Source organism: Gymnogyps californianus, chromosome 5, assembly GCF_018139145.2.
Source record: "Gymnogyps californianus isolate 813 chromosome 5, ASM1813914v2, whole genome shotgun sequence".
Lineage (NCBI taxonomy): Eukaryota > Metazoa > Chordata > Aves > Accipitriformes > Cathartidae > Gymnogyps > Gymnogyps californianus.
The window spans coordinates 68739733-68765967 of NC_059475.1; the positions used below are offsets into that span (position 1 = coordinate 68739733).

Genomic DNA, 26235 nt, shown 5'->3' on the forward strand with positions numbered 1-26235 from the left:
TACTCAGCTGACAAGATTCATTTGAAGCCCTCTATTATCTGCCTGATCTCCTTACAAAGTCTTTCTGGTTTCAAAATATTCATAGTATCTATAAAGACTCCACAAATGTATAGGTTTTTAACAAAGGAAAATAAGATGAATGGGTGGGTTGTCTTCCTTTGATACTTGAGTTACAGTAAACACATTCACCTACTTTCCCAGCACTGTTCTTGCTTTTAATTTTTTATTTTTAACTTGCTTTTAATTTGCTGAGTAATTATGTTCTATTCACAATTCAGCTTTCCAAGAACACTAAAGCAGATGCAATGGTCAAGGATCTCTATGTTGAGAATGCACAACTGCTGAAGGCTTTGGAGATGACAGAACAGCGGCAGAAAACTGCTGAAAGGAAAAACTATTTACTGGAAGAAAAAATTGCCAATCTCAATAGAATAGTAAAGAACCTGGCATCCCCGTCATTTAATTCAGCATCCGAGATAAGGTCATAGCAAAGCCATTAAGTATGCCACAGTCCCGTGCACTTTACTGAAATGTTAATATTTCAGCTTTTCACTGTGTTGCCTTTTTTTTGTATTGATGAATTTTAGTTAACAGATGCCTCCAAGGAGAGGACAGAGCTAAATCCCAAACCGGACACTGCCAAAAGAGAACTTTTCTTTATTCCCAAACTGTTTTTCTGTTAAGTTTTGCCTAAAAGTGATCTTCACTATGTAAAAAAAGGCATATGTTTTTCTACGTTAACTTATTTTGATACTTCGGTTTTAATTTAAAATATAAATTCTGAATTTACTGTACTGAATCGATTATTCCTATCTAGACTGAAGCCAAGGTCTAATGCAAGCTTACGTTACTCAATTCAAAACTTTAAAATATTTTTGGCTTTCTAGAATACTCCATGGTCCAAACCTAGTAATATTAATAGGTCAGTCTTCAACACTGTCAGTATAATTGTTGTTGAAAGCAAGACTTTCCTGATATGGTCTGTGTCCTGCAAACTGATTCTGGTTTCTGTAAAGCAATATGTTCCACCTTATTATGCATTAGGCTTCTGGGTTATTCTTTATGGCTCTTTCTCTGCAGAGCTCAGAAGAAAAGTTTTCTTAAAAATATGTAAATAGAGTACTGCCTCCAACTAAGTGTAACAGTATTTCATCTGAAGAAATTTCCCAGCTGGCAAATAAAGACTACTACTTTTTTTTTTTTTTAAAGCTGTGCTGCCAGACAACTTAAAAATTGTAGAGGCCTTAATTATTTTGTATGTGGAAATAAGTTATACTAAACAAAGGAAGAGTCACTAAACAGAAGTGAAGATGTGAGTTTTGTTTATATAATTTGTAAATTCAGTAAAGCACTGGAGTATGTTTATTACACAACTGGCAGAAGAATGAAGAGGGGGACTTGAATGATTTTGTCAGTGAAATCCTGTCATTAGGCCTCACAAACATGGACCGTTGCCATTAATGCAGTGTTTGTTTTGACCTGAGTGATATTTTGGAAAGGCCTGTCTTTTGTAGTAGATCCTAGTACAGAATCTAAGTTTGTAATTAATTGTGAAGAAACATATTCAATGTGTGTATGAAGAACTCAGGGAATAACAGCCTAAATTAGCTTCCTTCAACATTATAAATGTGGATATTAATGTCAATAGATGAAGATAAATATGCATTAGGAAAAGCAGGATAAACCAAACTGTATTTGCATGAGTATTACCTTAGTACTGCTCGACCAACATGCAGAAGTGCTGTAGTCGTGAAGGTCGAAAAGCATCAAGGTTTGTAACGACAGGTAATACCTCCTATCTGATCAGTCGACGAGGCTGGGGAAATGCAAGTTTTCTGGGAACACCTTCAAGACTGAGAGGGCTCTGACACAGAAGCAGCTGAGTAAGAGCTTGCACGCTCAAATGCTTGTATCTAACCTATTCCTGCAAATAGCCTAAATGCTCTACAATTGCCTTGCCTCCATCAGACCAGTAAGACACATTTAAGCAATGTAAATAAAACTGGTGAAAGGGCCATACTGGCAATACTTGAAACTGGACCTCTTTAAATATGCATGAATTGAGAATGCAGAGGAAGAGGGTGAGATGTTTTGTCTCTGAGACCGCTAGCAAAGTGACAATTTTGACAGCATTTGTAATGAGCCAAAAGTCCTCCAGAAACTGGGATAATACTGCCTACAAGCTGTGGAGTAGCCTATGGAAAATGACTTTCACTCCGTACTGATGAGCATGTGGCCGTAGGGGATGTTATCTATGTCTGCGTGGTTACTGACCGGTTTTGGAGGGTTGAGGGACTGAACTAGACATACAGGGTATGACCTCCTCTCCTCCTCCCCCTCCTCCTCCATTGCTTTATGCAGGCAATATAGTGGAAATGGAAATACAATCATATAAGAATAACATGTTGGAGTATCACGAAGTTCTTATAAATTATTTCACTATGCTATTCTAAATGCCTAGACTAGGTATTTCTCTAAGTAATCTCAAATTCAGGGATTTATATATCCTGTTTTTCAGAGGCTGCAAAAATTTTTTCACAAATTTGAAATGTGTCACTTACAAATTGCATTGATACAAATCAGAGCTTTTAAAAATCGGAAGTAATGAGATCTTGTTTCTTTTAATATTAATCAATAAGCAGTATCAGTTATATAAATATCTGTGTGGGGGTACCAGGGCTGTGTGTTAGCAATATGGTAGTTGAGCACACCCTAAAACCATGCCTATGTTACAGAAATTAGCAAAATTTCAAAATACTTCCAGGAAACAACGTAAATGAGGTTCAGATGATCAGAACTGTATTTGGAAAAATATTATTAGCTAGCACATTTTAACACTACTTCATATCTCGACCTAGATTTACTTCTAATGCTCAGTCTGCGACCAAAGTCTGAATGCTGAACAGAGGGACTGAGTACATCACTTAAACTATTGTGCAATTAATTTCACATTACTCAATTTTAAAGGCTAGACTACTTAACTAATTCTTTTAATCTCCTGGTAGTTACCAGGTTTTTATAAACCAAACATACAGACATTTCTAGAGCAGAGTACCAAAAAGGGAGCCCAGATGTTGGAATGGAAGAGAGAAACAGAGAAAAGGGACTTTGACTTCTCCCTTTCTCACCCTATCCTACCTTGCTCTACTTTTCTTTCACTTAGCTTCAAAAAACTAACCTAACCACAGGGGAGAGGAGGAGGAGGAAAATGTTGGGTAAATATTTTTTAGCCAAATCTCCAATTTCACTGGAATACTTGTGTGAATTAATTCTCAGAAGTGCCTTTTATAATTACATATTCTAGAGCCTTTCTGTACTGTACTGTTTTTTGTTGCTACAGGACAATTCAGGACAATCCCTTCCCAAATGGAGGGAACACAGAGAAAGGTAGTGCTGCTTACAAACCAGTGTCATGTTGCTTATCGGTTCATTGTGTCAGCTCAGAAGATAAGCAGCTAATTTTACAAAGTCCAGGCTACTGAAAATAAGCATATAAACATGTAAGTTATTAAGCATTAGTGTTTTGTGCATGAATGTGTCTCCTATGCAGTATAGGCATTTTAAAGATACCAAAGTATTTAATGGTATTGTACCAGTCAAAAGTCACTGAATTTCTAGGCCTCCTTCATACAACAGGTCTTGCCAATTAAGATATTAACTACTTTATTACCAGAAGGTGTTTTAAATGTTTTCAACTCTTGCTTTATGAATCACTGTGAAAATAAAGGCACATAGATATCTCGGGTTGGGAGTTTTGGAAGAGGAGACACCCCAAGTTAAATTTATGTGTACTAAATTCACACAGTTGAAGTCCTACCTGTCAATTTAGAGTGATTTAAAAGTATACAGTGTTGCACATTCTCCAATTACTACTTTAAATACAAGGAAAATTGAATTCTTTGAATTCTAATTGAGAAACAAAAAAAAAAAGGATTGTAACATATTTGATTTCAGCCAGATTATATGTAAGGTAGAGCAGGGCACAGTCCAGATCTATCAAGAGTAAAATCCCTTTGTTTACTTTCAGCAAATGACATCACTGTCTCTCAGGTTTTCCATCATTTACCTGTTAAGTCTCCTGTTCGATGTCAGATGCTGTCATTTCATGACAAATGACTTCTGTATAAATGAAAACAATTGTATATTTTTTTCTATCGAGTTTGTTTTGGTCGGGTGTAATATATTGTCCTTACAACATCATGTAAAACTGAAAGATGAACCAACTTACACATTATTTATAATGAATGTAAAAAAATAAATAAATTACTGTATGATCCATACTTGTGTCTTTTGGTTTTTATCCAACATGAAAATATTTGAGTTTCTTCCCATGGAAGTCGTAGGTACTTCAAGTGGTATCTGCAAATTCATCAAATGCATACACAAAGCTGTAATACTAAAAAGGACAGTTTGGCAGCTACTAAAAGCAGCTGCTTCCATTATGAAAGTATAAAATTGATTAAAATGTAAAAAACTGACAGGTAGTGAACACACCTCTTAGGTTATTTTCAAGCACACCCTGCCCTCAACTTAAGTTGCATACCTATTCTTCACCTTTATATGGAAAACATCGAGTGCTTCTTGTTTGTATGCCTTTCCTGTTTAACCTTCTAAAACTTAACTCTTTTGGTAACCGGTGTGGAAGGCGGTGTGGATACCCGCTGGAAGCACAAGGAGCACCGTCCCTTAGTCACCGAGCTCCTGTGGGGCCTGAGCTTCCCCTGCCAGCGAGGCAGCGGTGCCACCTCGGCCCTCCCCAGCCAGGTGAGGGGCTCCCACCGCCATCAGGGAGGAGAGGCCGGCGGCAGCCCGCCCTTGCCCGCCGGTGGTACCCACGGGGCCGTGTTTCGGTGCGTGGGGAGGTCCCGCTGTGCGTGGGGCGGCGGGCAGGCCCTGAGGCGGCTCCCTTCCCGCCATCGCCATCGCCACCGCCGCGGCGCATGCGCCCTCCCCGCCGCGCGGGGGCGCTGTGACAGCGCGCGCCCGCCCCTTCCCTGCCCCGCGGCCTTCCCCAGAGGGCGGAGGCCGCTTTCCCACAAGCCCCCGCGCGCCGGCCCCGCCGCCTCCCCTCAGCGCTGCTCCCCCTCCCGCCCCGCCCGGTGCGCGGCCATGAGGGCGCGGAGCAACCGCCGCCGCGCCTGAGGGGACCGGGGCGGCCGGGCACTGCCCTGCGGAGCGGGGAGCGGCGCCGGGCATGCGGGCGGTGGTAGCGGGCCGGGAGGTGGGATGCTGTCGCGGAAGAAGACGCGCACGGAGCTCTCTAAGCCGGGCGAGGTGCAGGGCAAGTACGTGAAGAAGGAGACCAGCCCTCTGCTTCGCAGTGAGTGTCGGGGATGGGCTCGCCGGGCTGGGGGCCGGGCTGGGAGGATAAGCCCGAGGCCTCCGGAGGGGCCGCGTCCTTTGTGTGCTGCGACCGCGGACCGGCCGGGCCCTGGAGGGCCTGCGCGGCTTTTGGGGGGGGGGTTCCCCTCGTGAGGGGCGGGAAATTCCTGTTGTGAGACCTGGGAGCTGACGGAGGGAGGTTAAACCTGAAAGGGAGGGTGAATTGAAGAGGGAGCCTTATGCATAGTGTGCCACCAGGTGCTGGGGATAAACACACTCGGTTGTTTTCTTCCTTTTCTCAGCAGCGGTTGCTCAGTTTCGACGGGTAGGGGTTAAGGTAGTCTCCAAACAGATACCTTTCAGGTGAACGGAACAGATCATCTCTCTCTTTCCAGAAGTCAGTGGCTGTTTTCCCGATCTAGGCTGTGTGCACTGCCAAAAGATGTGTGCTTTGAAAATGAGATAACTGTACGAGGCAGTTGCAAAAAATCCCTGCGGAAACAAGTGCTCCAGTTCTTAACTATGAATCAACTTGATGAGGTCACCGCTGTGTACCTTGCATGCACGTGTGGTTAACCTGACGCTGATGCCACAGTCCTGATTTTGCTAGGACAATACAAAACACTAGCAAATACACATTGAAAGTGCACTTAGGATTCTTTTTGTTAGTCTTTGAAAACAACCTGAGACTGAAATGTATTATGCTATAATTGCAGGATTAGCTTGGAGATCACAGCTAGCAACAACTGATTTGCTGGTCGGAGCAGGCACTCAGCTTTGCTGGAAGTATTTCCTGCATGAACAGCTGGTTCCCCAGTCAACAGGCAAAACCATTTAGCAGTCTGATTACATTGATATAGTCATTAAAAAAAAAAACAAAACCCCAAAACCCACTAAGTTTTTTTTATATTAAGCCATAGGCATGTCTAAGGGGTAAACAACTTTTACACATTTATGCTATTTGCCGTGATGTAATGACCTGCTATTACATGACTGCTTTGTAGTGATCGTTGTAAGTTTACTGATGACACCTTCTGGGATGCACTGAATTTTTACCTTAAGTTATAAGAGTTTCTTAATAAAAAGAAATTAATAATAGGCATAACTTCCTTCTAAATGAAAGTCGTAATTTATATTAGCTCACCTGGAGGAAAACTACTTTTTTATACCACGTTGAAAGTAATAGTAGGGAGAGGAGTAATGTATCGCTTAATGGAGGGAGCCAGTGAAATTGTATGAATAGGTGTCGCTGTTGGTGTGCAAAACCTCTTTAGGTGAAGGAGAAAATGAAATATCTTCATGATGATTTGAGAACGTGTGCAGAATAACAGCATTTTGCTGGCTGAACTTTGTGATTAGTGGAGAAAGTATGAATTCTGTTCCTGATTCTGTCACGGATTCCTGTAAGCGTGTAGGCATTAACGTCTGCAGTTATTCTGAGTTTGTATGGACAGTGGTCCCGATGAAGTGGTAGAGTGGTAGCCAGGATACTTGGATTTTCTTGACCCCTCTAGTAGAGAGGTAGGTATGAAGGCTGGCTGATGTAGCCACAGTACAGTGTGGGGTGGTTTTTTTGTGTGTTTTTTGATGGGTTTTGGGTTTGGGGTTTTTTTGCTTATACTGGCAGAACTGCACTCCTTTGGCAATAATTTGTTGCTGGTGGAGGGTTTGATGGTTTCTGTTGCACCAGTACGAACTGCAGCATTACCGTTATACTTGCATATGCATTAGAGGTGCCTTAAAGGGGTTCTAATATTTTAATTTCCTCGATTCCGTGGTGTAAATCAGCACTGTGGCTAGCCAAATGCTTTATGTGTAAGTACAGCAAAAGTTCTTATTTCTCTTTAATGCTGTATATCAGATCTGATGCCTTCATTTATCCGTCATGGTCCAACCATTCCAAGACGAACTGATATCTGTCCTCCTGACTCAACTTCTTCTGCATATGCTTCTGGTGGAGATGGAATTGTTTCCAGAAACCCGAGTTTCCTTCGAACTCCAGTGCAGAGGCCACCTCATGAAATAATGAGACGTGAAAGCAACAGACTGTCTGCGCCTTCCTATCTTGCAAGAAGTTTAGCTGACGTCCCTAGAGAATATGGCTCTTCCTCCCAGTCCTTTTTAACAGAAGCTAATTCTGTTTTGGAAAATGGAGATGCCGGTGCCCGTTGTTATTATTACGACCATTTTTATGATGCCCAGAGGAGACGTCAGTTAAATGATCGCATACATGAGGACTACAGGTATTATGAACACAACAGCGATCTTTTCCAGAGGATGTCACAGAATCATGGGAGGCACACTTCAGGTAAGTATTGATTAATTGCTGGTTTTTTAAAACACGTTTTTGATAAGACTTTAGGTGCAGAGGTATATCTGGATGATCAGGGTCATATTTTTAGGGGTTACGCTGTGTGGGACAGAGCTTCTTTTTAATGACATTTCTGTGATCTGAGTACACTACGTGTTCACATTTGTTACAGTTAAGTGTTTGACTGCATATAGCCAGAAAGGAAAAAATATACTTAAACCATGATTGATTTATTAAATAAATGGGGTAAGGTTGAGCAAGTTTTTTTTTTTTAATGCCAAGCTTATATGCAACTTGTCATGACAAAGTTGATTCAGTTGCTAACTAGCAAGGAATTTTATTCATTAGGGGACATCTACTATTTTCATGATGTAGAGAATAACCAACAGCTCTAAATTATAGCATTACCGTTTTATTGTATTTTAACTGTCATTATGTTATTATTTAATTTTATTGTGTTAATTTGAGCTCAATAATTTAAATAATTTATTATAAATAGTCAAAGGGAGGCATGACTGCTTTTGTAATTAGCGAATTGACATATAGTTAGTGCTGAAATTGACTTCCTAGTCCTCGATTTTTTTTTTTTTCCCCCGCTTGTAATATCATTTGTAAATATGCCTGTTTCCCCTCAAATTCACTGGAACTTGTCTTTGTTTTCTAATGAAAGAACAGCTTAAGAAAGAAGAATCCATTAAATATTACTTTTTGAAATATTTGATTATATCTGTGATGACACTGAAGAATGATTCTTTAGTGCAGTGTGCTGTTGTGAATCTATTGGTGGAATAAAAGGTCTGGGATTACAATATTGGCCATAGAAAGGTGAACTTAAAAGTAGTAAATTTGGCTGTGTTCAAGCGTTTTATATACTATGGAAACTATGTTCAAGGAGGAATTTGAAACAAACATTTTAAACCTGTAAATAATATACCTTCAATATGAAATACGTTGTTAGTTTGTCATTACTTGTAAATAGTAGTAGTAAATAGTCTCTAGTAAAATAAATCTCCTGTCTAGAAAAATAAATCTGCTAGGAAGAATGTCAACATTTAAGGCTGCTGACCTTGTGTATGGAATTAAAACCTGACACTGCTTTGTGGGTTTTTTTAGTGCAGACACATTTCAATGAAAAGTGATGGAAGAGTAATGCTAGTGTTACTGCTGTCAGCCAGTAAATTCTGAAATACTAAGGTTTAAGACTTGCTACTTTAACCCTCGTTTATTTTGCTAAATGCTAATAGATCTCATCTACCTAGATTTTGCATGAAAGCCCTCCCTCTCTGTCAGTTGTTGTTCAGCTGGCGGTCATTAAACATTTACCTGGTCCAGATAATGAGCACCTGTTAGTGTGTGCTGAGATATTGGAGGGAGGAGAGGCAGGAGGGGAGGATTTCATAAACCAATCTATCAATTTAACATTCAAAATTACTACAGTAATGGTGTATGCTGAGGAAGACTTCAAAAAATGGTACTGCTGCTGCGTAGAACTGAAACAATGTGAAGTGGAAATGGAGCTCTAGCTATTAGTTTGAAAGTGGAGTTTAAGCTAGCAAATTTTTAAAACAAGCTAAAAGTAGGGCTTTACAGCCGTATTTTTCTCAATTGTAGCAATATGGATTTCTTTCTAAAAAGACTTTCCCCCCCCCCCCCCCCCCCGTTCGTCTACATGCCCCTTAGCCACTGGAAATCATAAAGGAACTGCTGATGTTTGTTTGGTCTTTGTCATTCATTCTCACATTTTTACATTCAATAGTTTGAACAAATTCTACACATATTTTGTGATGGGTGAGTACTCAATCTGTATTTGTAGGGAGAGACAAAAAAAGGTGAGCCTTTTGTCTGTCAAAGTGTTTCCCTTTTCCTCTCTTTTTTGTTATCTTAGCATAGAATATGAACTCTTAAATTCCTCTTTCAGTTTCACTGCAGTAAGAATATTGACTTATGTCCTTAACTTTTGTACATCTTTTCAAGAATTGCTGTTACTTTTTCTCAGTAAAAGAATTATGTGGCCAAAAATAAGAAAACCTTAGATTTTCTTACTTCTTTCATCTCACCATTAAGCTTCTTCTTATTTGAACCATCCATTGTCTTCAAACCTTCCGTGTTTTCCTTGAACTACACTAATCTTTCTGTAATTTCTAGTTCCTTTTTTCCTGCATTTCCAGAATACTGAGGCAGGCCTTTTACTTTCATTGTCTTTGTCTAAATTACTTTTTCCGTACACGTCTCCATTGTTGTTTCTAAATGTTTCACCTAATCAAAATTCTTCCTCAAGATAATTGATGACAGAATTGCCTAATACCTACAGTTTCAATGTGTAAGTCTGTTTATTAGCTAGAATCTGTAAGTGCTGCCTTCTACCCTTTTCCTCCTGCCTCACCCTCCCTCAGAAGGTCCCCTCAGTCGGTTCTGTTATGGTTTGGGTTGCTTGCTACAGAAATGTTGCCTGATGAACACAAGGTATACTTGCTATTGGCGAGTGATGTTTCATTTAGTGTTTATTACAGCTGAGATGACTTTTGAGAAGCAGTGGTCTGGAAGTGAAGAGGTGCATGTGAATTTCAGCTTTGATTCAAAATAAAGATTCTCCTCTTTCTAATTTGGAGATAAGTTGAAAATATGTCCTTATTGAGATCTTCATACTCAAAGTATTCAGCAAAGTAAGAAAGTCCCATGATTTTTCAACAGTTGATGTTGACAGCATTGATATGTTCTTTCATAGATGTTTCTCCTTGAAGCCATGTTTTCTTGCTCAGTATGATTTAATTCTACCATGTCCTCCTTTTCTTATTTTCATTAGATTTGTTTTTAATTAGCAATCTAGTGCTGCTGGTTTTCCTGGAAAATGTCTTCAGTTGAGATATTTCCTAGTTTTGTATGTTTAGCTAGCTCTGTGGCATTTCTTGAAAGTTTTTTTTTTAGTGTCCATTTCAAACTTAATTCTAAGAGACTTTACCTGTCTTTCCTCGACATCTCTTTCCTCTCTTCTAGGTTAAAGGTTTGGGGAGGTCTGTGGTTGAAGTTATATCTGCAGTATAGATTGGAACTAACTTGTAACCAAGACCTCAGAGTTATTTGTACCTGTTTGAGCGGTAAGCTAAAAAATTCTTCTGTGTATATGAAAATTGCTGAGATTGAAATCACAGTGTAAAGGGACATTCTGATGGTGGATTGTAAGCAGTTGACTGATGTCAGAGGAGAAAAACCATTAATCCTGTGAACAGAGAATCCAGTGCGCTTTAGTGAAAGTAGGTTCATCTCGTGTTAAATTGTACCCCTTAAAAATTGCAAACTGGTATTCATGTTTAATATAAGAGCAAAATAAAGAAATACCAATTATTAAATGAAACCTATTTAGCGCTAAAGTAGCAGGGCTTTTCTTTTTAGGTGTGTACACTTCAGTCATTTTTAAACAAATGGCAATTCCTGCCCTTCTTTTGTGCTGATTTTGCAGTAATTTCTTTGTAGCATACTTTTCAAAGCTTTCAAAGTACTTCCTGTCATTTCCTATTTGTGAATTTATGCTTACTCGGAACACCGCATTCCCTCTGACAAACGAGGTACTTGTGCTCAGAAAGCACCTTCAGATGCTTTGGAATGGGCTAGGAAGGCCTAGAACCTGCAGACCTATCTAAACAGGATAGTTACTGGAACTTCTTTTTGCTATTACTTTTATTATTACTTACTCCCTTAAAATTAAACAGTTCGTTCATCTTCTCTTCCTGCTCTTCATCCTGGTTTGATGAGGGGAAGGGAGAGGATTTTGGCATCCTGAAAAAAGGCTCTCAAGACAATTGACCTAATTAAAGACAAAATGAAGGCCTTTTGTTTGGCTAGGTATGTTCTTCAACACTTTGAAATTTGGTTGAAGCCAGTTGTGGGGAGTTCATAGGCTCTGAAACTTCTCTGCCTACATCAGCACTGTATCTAATAAACAAAGTGAGACTTTCCCTTCAGTGTTTTTGCTCTTTTCCCTTTATGCTGGACTGCTTTGGTGATATGATTTTTCTCCTCTGCTTTCTGCCAGGCAGGCTGAAGAACTGCCCTTTGCTGACCCGGAAACCTTTCCTCCTAAGAAATTGGACTTCTTTCCAGGCAGAGTGCCTTTACAATAAAACCCCTTCATTGGGCTGTGAAAGCATTAACGCATATCACTTACAGTGTTCTTTGTTCCATACTAATGGAACAAACCAAACAGAACTTCCTTGATTGAAGATGATGATACATATTTTTCACATTTGTGACATTATTAGCTTAAGATACGTTTTTAAGAGAAGAATATTAAATGAAGGAACTCTTTGCACTGATACCTTACAATGCACTGGAATGTGGTGCTCAAAGTTAAAGTTTGGGTTCTGGTAGTAGGATGCCCTATTGTTGAAGATGTTGAGAATCAGACTGAATATAGGGCCTGGCCTTGCTTAAAACTCTGAGTGTTTTAAATCTTGTCAATACTAGTAATAAGTGGTTGCTGTTCCTTTGCACTTCCTTTTTTCAAAGTGTTGAGAACATACACAGTGATACTCCTAAGCAAGCAAACTGCATGGAACAGGATTTTCTTTTGCTTTGGAACAGCATATAATGCCTCTTGGCCTGGTTGACAATTAATTCAAGACCTTAAACTGAAGATAGTATATTTTACAAGAGAAGGAAAAAGCAAAGCCACAAATAATGTTCAGTATTGATGTTCCTTAAAAGCAACAGCTGAACCAAAAAATACCCCAGACGTATACCGTTATGAAACAGAATTCACAAATGAGGCTAAACAAGTTCTAAAGAGGCAACCTGAAAAGGATTTACAATTGCATACATTTAAATTCATTGTTGACCATTCTTGAGATTTGATAGTGCCACTCAGAGGAGTTTATAAAGAACAGTGCTCATCCTTAAGCAGAAGATAGGAGACTTTTAACATTTGGAAAAAGCAGATAATTTAAACAACTCTATTCCTTGGGAAAGCAGGAAGAATGAGAATTTCTGTCTTGTCATAGATAAAACAGTATGTGAGCAAGAAAACCCTGAGTAGTTACAGTGAACTGGTTCAACTAGTCTGTTTTTGCTTATCCTATGGCAGAGATCATATCCTCCATCAATAGGAAAATCACAGGTTTTACACTAAACATTTTGATAAAAATGGTTCAGGTTGTAAGTTTGGATTTTTTTCTGTAGATAGTTTGCATTGTGCTGTGTAAATCTGGTACCAGCCCACGATTCAGGGAATATCCTTGGTGTGTGCAGTAAAATCCTGTGTGAAGGTTTGGGCTGCTATGAAAATGCTTTAGGGCTAAGACCTTACCTGAAATTTAAACACAGAACAGTATCATACTTTGGCAATGTGACACAGAAAAGGTGGTGTTCACAGTAGATGGTTTTAGGCTGTCTTGTAACTTTCTTCTTTGGTTTATACTTGGGAAAAGATCACACAGGAATTTATTCTTCCCAGTGTTGTTCAGTCTTAGTATTGATTCTTAGAGGTGTACATATATGCAAGTCAATTTTCATCTTCTCTTATTGTTCAAAATCATAGCAGGAGCTATTTCTCTTATGTGTGTGTCCACTCTCCCTTGAAGGAAGCATCTGCTGAATTTTATAAGGAAAACCAATATACAATTTCTTTTGATCTCTAGTAACTCCAGTTATATAAACAAATGTCTAAATTGTACTAATTCCCAATTGGAATGCCATAGTGGGTTGATGGTTGTAAGACACTGAATATTACCTGACATCTTAAAACTTCCAGCACACAGAATATTTCAATATGATCTGTGATTTTAAGGGGGAAAATGCTCACTAAGACTCTACATGATAAGTCTACAACGTGAAGTATTTGCAACCGTCAGTTTATAAATCTGGCCTTTGATTTCATAATTAGAGCTTGCTAGTTGTACAGGCTTGGAACACTGTTCAAAACTGGTAACTGATACAGTTATGTAAGTTTATCTTAATGGTATGGCTCTGCTTCTTCATATATGAAGTCAAAATGGCAAAAGGAATGTATAATGTATTTGTGGTCTGGTGTTATTTTTGTTCTTTGCATCTTGGAAATTAAAAAAACCAAGCTGGCACCGGGAGAAACCATGTAGCTAGAATTAAATGATTGTGCAAACACAGAACTGCCAGTGTTGCCTTTTCATTAGGTGCAGCATTGCTTTTTAGCCTGCTTTCTAGGTGATTTCTCTGTGTAATCTGGATTTTGGTTTTCCTCGCTACCTGAGTCCATCTCCCAGTCTTCTCAGGCTTTTGTATGAAGAGATGTAGGCATTGTGTCAAGAGAAATTCTGGTGCAGAGGATGGCTTGTGCAACTTTTAATACCAGCTTCCAAATGTTAGAAAGCATTAACCTTTACCCCGAGGAATAAATATGTATGTATTTGCTGCTGAAATCATGCTAGAATTTAAGTGGGAGGAGCTGTAACAAAAATACAGATGTGCTGGTTTCAACAGTAAACGTAAGATTACATTTATGCCTTTGTGAAAGTTCTTTCCCCCAGTCAAGTTTGTGTGTTTGGATCTTCTGGTAGTGGTGATTTAATAGTCACTGTTTATACGTACACAGTGGTCCAGTTAATTGGAGAAAATACTGAATTTGTTTATCCAAAGTGCAGTATTTTCAAGAAGCTTAAATGTTTGTATTTTGTCATTGGAATGAAAACAAAACCAATGACATAACTGTAGCTAGGGTCTGAAATAGTTTCTCTGCCCCAGTGCTGCTAAAGTTCAGGAAGCCTCCAGGATGTTTCTTCTCACTGGAAGTAAAGGTCTAGGTTGCTTAATCCTAATGAGAGATGGAGCTATCCCATGAACACAGCCATCAGCTTTCCTTTATAAAGCTAACAAATAGGTAAGTACTATAACGAGGAAATGCTTTAAGGCCAAATAGTTCAGAACATGACAAGGCTAGAAAAAGATTTGTAGATGAGCACAAATGTTTTAAAGAACAGTACTCGGGAGGGTATGAGGGTTTTTTTTACTTATTTTTTATTTATTCAGTTGCTTTGGAGCCTTCCCATTACTTTATTGTTGATGACTATCTTGTATTAGAATGACAGCCCATCCAGTTTTCAGTCTATGTCATTTTATGTGTAAACTAATGCTTAAAATAGGTGACACCCCTTGGCTAGTGTGCTATATTGTGTATGTATTGTTGAAAAGGACTGTTGCCTTTGTCAGCAAACAAGAGTATGAAATTGCCTGAGAAATACAACAATTTTGCTGCTACTTGAGTATTACTGTTGTCTTTTTGAGTTAACGACCACACCTGAAACCTCTTTTTAATAGTATGCTTTAGATGAGAGAGACTCTGCCTTTCCCTTCCACTCTCTCAAAAAATAATCACACAAAAATGTTATTTCTGAAAAACAGAAGGAAAGGGGTGTATTCCTCAGTCAGTAAACACGGTGCTTGTGATGGAGTTACTTCAGGACTTCTAAGAAAGTGGAAAAAGTGGCTCCCATACCCCTTCTTCTGGCTATGGGAAATAGTAACACACAAACTCTGATGAATACTGTGATTGAATAGATGCATTTGATTGTGGGATTAAAAGATAATTGGAATTTCTTTAAAGCCAGAGACTGTTTAACTGTAAAACTGTGGGTAGCTGAAGGTAACTACTTAAAGGGATTTAAAAAAAGAGTTGAATTTGGGCCAGCACGTCCAGTAAATAGTAGGCTTCCAAGGAATGGAAAGAGACCTGCAAAATTCTTGATTATGTCACTTGGTTTTTGTGGTTGCAGTTTTTGGGAGTTTTGTGGATGTTTTTAGTTTTCTGTAATTATTATTATGGTTTTCATTTCAACTAGCTTTCTAAGTATCCATAGTATATAGAGGGAAGGAAAAGATGAAATTGGAATTATGTTTCTTCAGTACATCTCTCAGCATCCAGCACGCTGATTTTTAAAATGTAAAAACTGTGTATATGTTACAACAAAATATGTATTTTTAAATGCTAGTGAACATTCAGCTATTGAGTGATAAATCCTAAATGTGCTGTGTTTTTAGGGCAGAGGTGGGAACTTAAATCAACCACTGATTTCTGTCGGCTCTCCTACCGCCAATACACCTAACCTAGACTTTAGTTCTCTTGCTGGAGAAGCCCTTCTAGTGCAGCCCACAGCACCAAGAAAAGCTGGAAATTACTTTTTCACATGCCTCTTCAGCATTATGAAGCGTAGGTGCTCAGTTTTAGAGAAGAGCGAGGTGTAGATAAGCAGATATACAGCCTACTAGACAACAAAACTTCCTTCCAAGATCTGTGGGACGGAGGAAGGGGGTGGAGGGGGATACGGAGAAGAGATGAGGAGATTTTGTGACTTGCTTTGGACAGAAGGTCTCTAAATCTTGTCTGAATTGCATTCAGAAGGCCTGACTGTCCAACCCAGCAGTGCACATAAACTAGCTAGTCTAACAAGCGTGGGTAGTTTTAGCAAAGAAGACATGGCAACATCAACTTCAGTGTGTGCAGGATGACTGCGTTCAGCAAAGGGCTCGTGCAAGATCCTGCGTGGATCGCGCTCTTCTGTTTTCTCTTGTTACCGATGACACTTTTTGGCCGTGATTGCACACACTTCAGTAGTAACAGTCAGTGCAGGGTAGTGCTAACCTTACTTGTCCCTCCTCTCTTGGTTTACCTGGTCCTGTTACTGTTCTTGACTGGTTAATCTGAAAAGCTTTGTTGGTATTCAGTGATTTTTCTAGATAGTTGTAATTTCTGACTGTAAGTAGAAAAAGAAATAGCTGTGGGGGTTTTGTGGATAAAAAGTTTTGATGCAGCTGTAATAGCATATTAACAGAAACTGTCATTTATGTAAAGCTGTAACATTTGTAATCTTATGTCAGCTCTCTCTGCTCAGCAAATTGAGACAATAATAAGAGCTTCATCTCTGTTATGTATGCTAATATATGTCTCTAATTGAAAAAGCAAGGATGCTTTAACTGTCTCTGAATGAAGCTGTCTAGTGAATCTGGAGTTGGAGGAGAGCAAAACAAGTGAGACTTAAAAGAGAATAGCTATTTTGACTTGATCGCACTTTTTTGCTAACAGATGAATGCATACACCATAACGCACCATGGTATTGTTCCAAGTTCATAGAGTGCCTCGTGGGGGGGAGGAGGGGTGGAGTTGACTTCGGGCTTGGGTATTACCAGTTTAGCTAAACATTGCTTTCCCTTGTTTTAGGCATTGGTAGAGTCGCTGCTACATCTCTAGGCAACTTAACGAATCATAGTTCTGAAGATTTACCTCTTCCTCCTGGCTGGTCAGTGGACTGGACTATTAGAGGAAGGAAATACTATATAGATCATAACACTAATACAACCCACTGGAGCCATCCACTTGAGCGTGAGGGACTGCCTCCGGGATGGGAGAGAGTTGAGTCAGCAGAATTTGGAGTGTATTATGTAGATCACATCAATAAGAGGGCTCAATATAAACATCCTTGTGCTCCCAGGTAAGACATCCGCCTTCTCTTCTGTGATTGTTGTTTTGTTTCTTAATCCAGTTAAGAAAGTGGAACTGTTTTTGTCTCGTGTATAACGTGCCAAAACCATCTTATTTTTAGAAGTAAGCTTTACTGGTTCTTGACTGATATTTTTAGAAGAAGTTGTTAGGTTTTTGTCTCATCTGTTACTGTCTTAAGTTTAGAAACAGGATATTGTTCCTAACTCACTAAAACAAAGCAGCTATTCTCTTCAACTGTCAGTAAAACAACAAAGTTGCTGAGAACAGAATTGAATTGTAGACGGAAAAGAAACTTGATCTGATGTTCCAGGAGACTGTCTGAACAAATAGCACATGCCATCTGAAATATTAATTATGTCTTCTCTAGAATGAAAATCGCTATTTTAGCTACTCATAGTTTAAAAGTAAAATAAAGTTAGTATACACCAAATCAGACAGTTAATTTCTGCTACTCAATCTATTTTGCTGTTACCCAGGAAGAGAAAGGTTTTTTTAACATGTGGCACAAAAGATAAACATATGAGGATGTCCTTTGTTATAGATGGAATAACTCTTATCAGCTGCTGCCTGAATACATTTGTTCTTACATAGTAAATGGTGGATTCTTTGGCTGAATCAATACTTGCCTTTTTAATGTTTTAAAAACAGATATAATTTTTTGTTCTGCTTTAGTATCCAGGTAGCAGGCACTAGGTGAATAGGTCTAAGATGAATTTTACAGCGTGCTAACAGATAGCAGCAACACTTACAGTTGTGGTTGGAGTGAAGAACAAAAATAGCAACAGAAAGTTGCTCTCAGTATAGGCCCGCTGAGGCAACACTCCATATGTGGTTGCATCATTGGCCTTTGCATGTATTAATCTGTGTATTAAAGTTAACAATTTAATGATATAAGTATGTCTAAGTTATTGCTTGGAGGTTACAGACTTTGTCTTCCTTTGTACAGCGTTCCCCGTTACGACCAGCCTCCCCCAGTGACTTACCAGCCACAGCAAGCAGAGAGAAGCCAGCCTCTCCTTGTCCCTGCAAACCCCTACCACACTGCAGAGATTCCAGACTGGCTGCAGGTCTATGCCAGGGCTCCTGTAAAGTGAGCTTTTTTTTTTTCCTCTGCATTTCACACTATGCATGCATAGCTTAGAAGGAAAACAAATGAATTTCAATGAATGAAAGTAGAACTCTAGCTGGTATCTATTTCTTAATTGCATAAGAACTATTGCTGACAGTGCATGCGGAAGTTGTACCAGAACTTCCATCTGCTTCCATCCCTGGAAGTGTTCAAGGCCAGGCTGGATGGGGCTTTGAGCAACCTGGTCTAGTGGAAGGTGTCCCTGCCCGTGGCAGGGGGGTTGGAACGAGGTGAACTTTAAGGTCCCTTCCAACCCAAACCATTCTGTGAGTCTATGTTCATCACATTAGTTTGCTTTGCATTAGGCATTACTTAAAATCATCCCAGTACTTCTTGCAGTTCACGTGACTTGCAGACGGATATATTAGAGTGTTGAGGATGTGATTTTCTCTAAGTGTATTTGTGAGAACGGTACCACGTGCTTATACGTGAAATATTTTTAGGGTGTTAATGTGTATTTTACTCCTTTTTAAAAAACACATACAAATTTTCCTTCACAATTAAGAATTTTGAATACAAACTGAAGTCTATATTTCTATTCAAGAACTTTAATTAAAAAGTAAGTGGTAGTAAAAAGTCATTTTTTCAAAGAAACAATGTTATAGGAGCAGGGAGTCTCCTCCAAGAAACGATTTGCGTCAGCATAATGAAGCGAGTTACATTTTCTAATGGGTACAGCTTTGCAGAAGAGTAACGCTAAACATAGAAAAGCAACAAAAAATCCAGATGCTTTTCAATAATTATGAAATCATGTACTTTTTCATAAGGAGAATATGGAGAAACTAAGTTTTACAGCAATGAGCAGGTCAGTCTGTAGTTGCAAATTCAGACTGTATGATGTTCAGTGACTGCCACTAAAAAATCCTCTTTTTTAGCTGCTTCTGGTAACTATAATTTGAATGGGTTTTACTAGTTCTTGTGGCTACTGGGCTTGCCAGCAGCCCATAAAGATTCAAGTTGGCCTAAAATCCACCAGTACACTTATGCACCAGGGACGTACTAAGTTCCTGTAACCTATGGCAGGACTTGTTTCCTAGAAATACTTTTAGGTGTTGGCTGCAGCTGCATTTCTTTATTTAGGTCTTTGGCACATCCAGACAATGTAGTTTTAAGTATTTCAGCCTGTGTTGTATGGACTCTTGTTGGTACTTCTCTTGAAACTTCTGAAACAAATTTAAGACAACTTAAACAATTTAAGATTTTCAGGAATTTCTTTATATCTAGTAGGCTGAAAGAAATTTTAAAAAAACCAACCCAAAACATTTAATTCATTGAAGCTGTTTGACTAGAATTTACATTGTTCAGAGGAATCAAAAATCATGTATTGTCCAGTATCCTTTTAGCCTTCTGTTACAGTAGTGCTGGTGGCAATAGGAATATTGTTGTAGTTCTCAAACACTTCTGTGAAGAAGTAAATTCTGGTTTATGCTAATATTATATTGGAAAAGTGAGGAAGAGTGGTAGCAGCTGGCTTAGTGTCACCTCATCTTGAGGACTTCTTAAGGAACACTTGATAATTTTCAGTTATTAAAATGACGATCACTTATATGTTTTCAGTGTAATTTTAATAATGAACATCATCTCTGTTGCCAAAGCAACTGGCTTAAAGCTTGAGAAGAACACCCAGTAATGCTTGTAAGTTCTTCAGTAGTGTTGTCCAAAAGCTGAGTATGAGAACTGTATGAATATCCTCCTGTCTTCTGGTGCAAAAATGAAAGTGGGCAGAACGCTTTTGTAGTAGTAGAGGAATACCATTTGTGATCTGCTGTTTGAAACTTACTGTAAAAATCTGTTGATTATCAGTACAGTTTTGCACTGAAATCATTGTGGTATAATTTGTTACTTACACCTGACACTGTAACTTGATTTAGCTGACTGAAGGCCAGTCGTTTTTGTTGAAAAAAGTAGATAATGATAGCAAAAATAGATAATGGTAGCTTTTGTTTCAATAAGCTTCTCTAAAGGATAAGAATTCTGGCCACTGGAAAAGTCTAATGTAGAGTTTAGTAGGTGTTAGCCATAATGCTTCCCTATTTTAGTGAAAAATGGTCAAACTGTTAAGATAAAAAAGATGATCTTCTCCACCTTCGAAGTTAGGTAGGCCAGTCTGGTAGGTGTTCCCACAGTGTGCCAGACTGCATGCATGGGACTGTGAGGGTGAGGAGACCGAAAATGCCTTCCTTGTATGAGAGATCATGGTTCAAATTCTTCCCCCACCTCTTTTGGAGCAAGCATCTGAACCCAGGACTTTCTTCTTCCAGCCCTAACCAACAGGCTCTAAATATTTGGGGCAGGTCAGTGTCTCTTGTGTGTAAAGTGTCCTATTTTATGTTAAATATTTGCTATCTACTGGGAAAAGCATGGGAGGCAGGGTATTCTGGCTGCGTGTTCTGCCTAGTAAGCTCCTGCTTTCTCACCCGGGAGGGAAGGCTCTGCGCTCTGCAGGGATTTTGTACTAACGTGCTTTCTCCCCTCGATTTCTGGCTCCGTGACTAGTTGCCCTTCTAAAAAATGCCTGGGGAGTCTAGGTGAGGTACTGGTACTCTGTGCCCTGTTCCTCTAGGCATCTCTGTGGTGAGCAAAAAAAGAGAAAAGCTGTAGGCCCCAGAAAACCTTCAAACACATTATTGCATGTGATGGAGCTTTGTTTTCTTTCCTGCTTGTATTGCCACCTTAATAAGAAACAGTCCTTCCATTGAGAATTGGCCTTGCTACGGAATGTATTTTAATAAATGCTGTTGGCTCAGAACATTTGAAAGGGTACATCAGCGCAGGGCAAGCCAGGGGAAATCCTGCTGCAATTGGATTCCGTTCATGATGAGTGGGAAAGGAGCAGAGATGGAAAGGTGGTGTTCACGTAAACTTAATAATCAAGCGCTTTCAAAGATAGTTGTGCTTGGCAAACCTTCAAAAGCAGCAGCTTGCAGTCTGCCTCTCTTTGGAGTTTGATCTCCATATTGAGAAACAGCTGTAATTTGTTTTTTCTTGCTTTTGGGGAAAAGTGATCTTAGCAGTGCAGCCCTGCCAAGACTTGGGATAGCTTTAATATAGAAGCTGTTATTTAGGAAGTTTATAGAAGCTGTGGTCACTTAAGTTCTTAAAATTCCTCAAAAGCATCTTTGGTAGTCATCTGCATGGCTTGGTGCTTCTCTGATGCATACAGCCTTCTGAATATATCCTTTCAATATGTAATGCAATTTATTTGTGTAAATTTACTGATATTTTGGCTTCAGCCTCCACTCAAGTGAATATATTTTCTCGTGTAATTCAGCTGGATCAAATAACTCTGATTATTCCATGAGTTTCTTCTGTTCTCAATAACTATAGTAGTCAGCTGCCTATTTCCAAGTTAAGAAAATTAGATTGCAAATGAATTGTGTATGTTTAGAAGCAGTGGGAAACAGCAGGAAATGAGGGGTATTGCGGTGGTGCTGTAACTACATGAAGGCTTTCTTTTATCAAAACAAAGCAGCACTAAAATGTCTATTGTAGAGCAAGACTCGGAACACAAAAAATCAAGATTAAAACTGGGTTGGGGAATTGCTGTTTCCTCACCTTGCTTAGGAAATTCTGTGGCTTGTCCTGTTCCCGGAGCTGGCCAGGCCCATGCCAGGACACTCTGTGCTGCTCAGGTCCCCTTTCGAGGGGCAGCATTAGCACCCCTGCTCATTTTGGGGTGATACTCCTGAAGTTCTCTCACACGAGTCTCTCCAAGCTTAGGTAGGCGCGGGTTAGCCCAGATATCCCCAACTAATGAGAACTGTGCTTACAGTTGCGTCGCGCGTTGTTTCTGTGTCCCTTGTTCCCTCTGAGCCTTGGGAAGCGTGTCTGTTCCTGAACCAGGCAGGTCTCTTCATGGCTGCTAGCTCATGTCACCTTGCCAGACTTCTCCAGTCATCACGCTGAGGTGGAAGGAGACGGTCAAAGAGAACAGCCCGTTTATTTTAAGCTTTGGTATCTATCTAGCTATCTGAAGTCATTGTACTACTTTGTGTAAGCGTATGCGGGTAGGTCAGCACTGTGGGCTGTTAACGCTTGACTGACGTGCTGACCGACATGAGCCAGATCCCAGTCGGTAATCGCTTGGCCGCGTGGGCTTCGGAGCCTGAACGAATGTACTGTAAGCTGCTCACCAAAACAGTTGTCTTGCTGTTGGCCACGTGTTTTGGGATTTTCCTGAATTACTTCAGTTACCAACTCCTTGAGGAATATCCCGAATGCCAGCGTCTCCTGCTTAATACCATCCTGCAGCTGTTCCCCCACGGGGTGTGGTGGTAGTACTGGACATGTGGCCATGAGCCAGAGACCTTTAATCCTGTCTCTGTAGAATTACCATGATTTTGTTGAAAAACTTTGTTAGAAGTACTGTTTTTCTACCAGGATCTTGGAAACCTTCCCCTACTACTGGCACAAAAAGAGGTCCGTTAAAAAAAAGTAATGAAGGAAAAATGCTTGCTTTCTTGAATAGTTTGGATAGCTTTATATATAAAGGTAAATATTACAGACATTAAATTTGGGAAATGTTGAACCATGTGTTTGGTGCGAAAGATGGTCAGCACTAGCTTTGAAGCATTTGTGGCATGACAGCGAGTCACTGACTAACGTTATGGTTGAACAGACCTCCATTATGAAACTGGACTTCATTTGACCAGCTATCTGGTTCCCTTGCAGACCTTAGAGTGCCAGTTTTGATTGTGGAAAATTACGTGCAGGAGAAACGGCATAGCCGGGATTAGTCACAAGAGTGGTTTGGCAGTTACGACCTAAAATGCAGCCTTCAGGAAACTTCCTCAGCTCTGCGAGTGAGACAAGGGAGGCTTGAAGAGGCTCGTCTTAGTTAAGTTTGTACCTATCCAATGGCAGCAGCTTTGATATCCCAAAAGTCTGGACACGGGGGCATGTTTATATGTTTCAGAAATTGAAAAAAAAGTGCTAGGAGTATAAAAAGAAATTCAGAATTGCTCCGTATTAAAAAGTAAAAATAGAAAAACCTGGCACTGACAGTGCTGCAGATTCTGTAAGAAGAGCAGTGCTGCATGTTGCGTAGGAGAGGAGAAGACCTACAGAATGAAAGGTGAGATGTCCTTTGCCAGCAGCTCTCACCCGGGAGCGTTTGCGGTGGTTAGTGACACTCAGCAGCTTTCCTCGTACATCGTTTCTCCCGCCTTGTGGATTGACGTTGTGCTTCTCCTTTTCTTTGCGGTTTGTTTTCACGTACTCCGCTCTTCATCATGGAGAGCGATGAGTGTGGCTTCTAAGAAAGCCGGTCTCTGTGTAGCCCGCTTCTTGCACCTGCTTGTATTTTCTTTGTGAGCGTTCACGTTCTGCGCTGCTGACTCGTGTCCCTTTCCCTCGCCAAGGAAAAAGTGTTGACCGTGTGGATGGCGCTTTGATGACCCAGGCTGCTATATTTTGCCTTGCTCAACCAACCACTCCTTGTAACTGGTGGAAGTGGGAAGAAATAGAACAGTCATGGGCTGACTTCACAGCCGAGCTTGTTTCCATCTCACGTGGGGAGCTAGGTCAGATATTCCTAACGGAGTTCAGGGTGGCACCGGTGTGTTTCAGGCTCTCTCCCTTGGCGCGTGTCTCCAGGGAACCGCCCCAGGTCCGCAGCAGCTCATTTTTTCCAGTGTGGGCAGTAAGAACACGTCGGATTTTTAGCTGTTAGTGCTTGCATCGCTCCCTTGGCACCCCCACCGTGGCAGATAGATCGCAGCCGATAGCTGGGGGCGGTTAGGATGTCCCTTACTGGTGTGAGTACGTGCAGCCGTTAATTATGGCCTAATTGGATTCCCCCCCTCCCTCAATCCTCACTGATGCTGTCTAATACCCGCCTTTCGTGGTCCCGTGGGGTTCATGACCCGCCGTTTGCGACACACTGACTTAGATTATTGCCGCTAATTAACCAAGAGGGGGACAGTGTCCAAGAGCGCTTGTTAAGGCTGGAACAGGAACGCCTTGGAAACAAAAGCGTGTTGTGAGGGAAGGCTTGCGGTGTTCGGCCTTCTGGGAGGTACCTGCTGGGGGAGCATTAGGGTAAGCTGTTGAAATAATTCTTTTTTTTTTTTTTTTCCTGAGTTACTCTGATTTTAAAAGATGTTTTACTACTAAATCTTCAAGGCTTGTTGAATGGAATTGCTGGTTTAATGCTTCCAAAATGCATTTTCTGCATTGGTGTATTACAATCAGTAAGTAGGATCTTTACTATTTCTAGAGTTTATCTTGGCATATTATGAGTGATTCTGCAGTTTAGCTGCAAGTGGTGTTTCTCCAGCTCGCTTTGAGACACGGCTCTGTGTCTTTTGGCGTTCGTTCCCTTATTTCTTCACCTAAAAACACGCTAATGTGGGTTGCTAGAAATCTGATGGGTGACTGTGCGGCTGTGAGGCCAGTTCTTAAGAAAATGCCTCAAATGCTGCTGTGGATTCGCTTGCGGCGGCGCGTAGATAATCATCTTTTCTATCGAACCAGATACGATCACATTCTGAAGTGGGAGCTCTTCCAGCTGGCGGACCTGGACACGTACCAGGGGATGCTGAAGCTGCTCTTCATGAAAGAACTGGAACGGATCGTGAAGCTGTACGAAGCGTACAGGCAGGCCCTCCTCACCGAGCTGGAGCATCGCAAGCAGAGGCAGCAGTGGTATGCCCAGCAGCACGGCAAGAATTTTTAAGCTAACACCTCTCTTTAATAGACTTTTATGAGGACACTTAAGAGCTTTAAAAGGTTTTCACACTTCAAACTATGAAAAAGTGCTTTTGTTGAAAAGGCAGCTTATTTTTGTTGACGTTGCACCTTTGTTATTATCCTCTTGAATATTTTTCTACATGTATTATGTATTGTTTATAAAAATGAAAAATGTTTGTTAATCTTTTTCCGTACAAGAACTAGTTTATTATTCTGAAAACCAGCGCGGAGTTTAATCAGACACTTGATTCTGGTATCTTTTTCTAGCAGTCAGCTGTATTATTAAGAAGCTGACTATATATTTTTAAAGGGCAATAGATGCAACTATATGAAATGTCCTGAATTCAAAACATTGTTAAAATCCAAATGAATATTTCCGTGTATTTCCCTCGGGACCTCGTGTCCCTCGAGAGAGAGGGTCTGCTCTTTGTTTACAGCTTTAATGTACAGAACACCGACACTGTTACCCAGTGCTATAACCAGACAGAAGCGAATTTCATCAGTCTAAACCAAGCGCTTCATGAAAGTGAAGTCTGAGTTGCCTTATTTTTTACTTTAACACATTGCTACTTTAGATTTACTACTAGTTTTCCCAGAAATTAGTCAGAGGGGAAACACTTGTACCTTCTTAAAGACCAAGATCTCTAAGCCAACTTTTCACAGGTTTTTAAATGCCAGGTAAACTGCATTTCACAAAATGTCACCCAGTCAGGTGGGAAGGTGATAGCATTGTCTGACCAGCTTCCCAGCCAGCTGGACCACGCCAGGGAAAAAATCAGGGATGTAACAACAATTACTTTTTTTTTTTTTTTTTTTAAATGAGCTTTTGTCTTGTATTAAAGCTTCCTTAACTTGGGGAAAATTTTTAATTGTACAGTTACCCTCTCCAATATTTTCATTTGGTTCATTGATTGTCCTGAAATGTTATTTATGGATTCTTTTTAGTGCAATAAACATTGTTGCAGACAAAAAAATACATTTCTTGTAAATCCTATTAATTCAATAAAAAATCATTTTGTTCCATGAATGAAGGGTTGTCTGACTGATTATTTCCCCCCCCCCCACTTTTAGAACATCAAATAAAATGTTCTTATGACCAATAAAAAGATCTGATTGGGGGTGGTGATAATCAGGAGCTGGGGTTCTCTGAAGCCAAGTGCCGTTCCGACGCTGGGAGCTCCCAGCCGTGCCGATTCGGTGACCGGCTGAGCGCACGGAGCCGTGCCGGGCCCTGGTTCTGTCAGCGGGGCCCACAGGGAGGAAGGCGATCCTGCCCTGCCTGCCTGGAATAAAGCCGCTGCTTCTCTGGAAAACCCAGCCGCT

At 40.2% G+C, this 26235-nt stretch overlaps 2 protein-coding genes across 4 annotated transcripts in view; both read left to right on the top strand.

The window, feature by feature from the left end:
* NIN (ninein) overlaps positions 1-836 on the top strand; it is a 62538-nt gene extending 61702 nt beyond the window's left edge. For all 3 annotated transcript variants that reach the window (XM_050897812.1, XM_050897813.1, XM_050897814.1), the window contains one exon: positions 279-836. In XM_050897812.1, the coding sequence (XP_050753769.1) occupies positions 279-488 (210 nt within the window). In that variant the 3' untranslated portion in view covers positions 489-836. The remainder of the gene's footprint in view (positions 1-278) is intronic.
* Positions 837-5211: 4375 nt separating this feature from the next.
* On the top strand, positions 5212-25697 carry SAV1 (salvador family WW domain containing protein 1). Its single transcript, XM_050898334.1, has 5 exons — positions 5212-5320; positions 7184-7630; positions 16812-17082; positions 18040-18183; positions 24697-25697. The coding sequence occupies exons 1-5, from the start codon at positions 5227-5229 to the stop codon at positions 24896-24898; spliced, it is 1158 nt and encodes a 385-aa protein (XP_050754291.1). The 5' UTR covers positions 5212-5226; the 3' UTR covers positions 24899-25697.
* Positions 25698-26235: the final 538 nt, after the last annotated feature.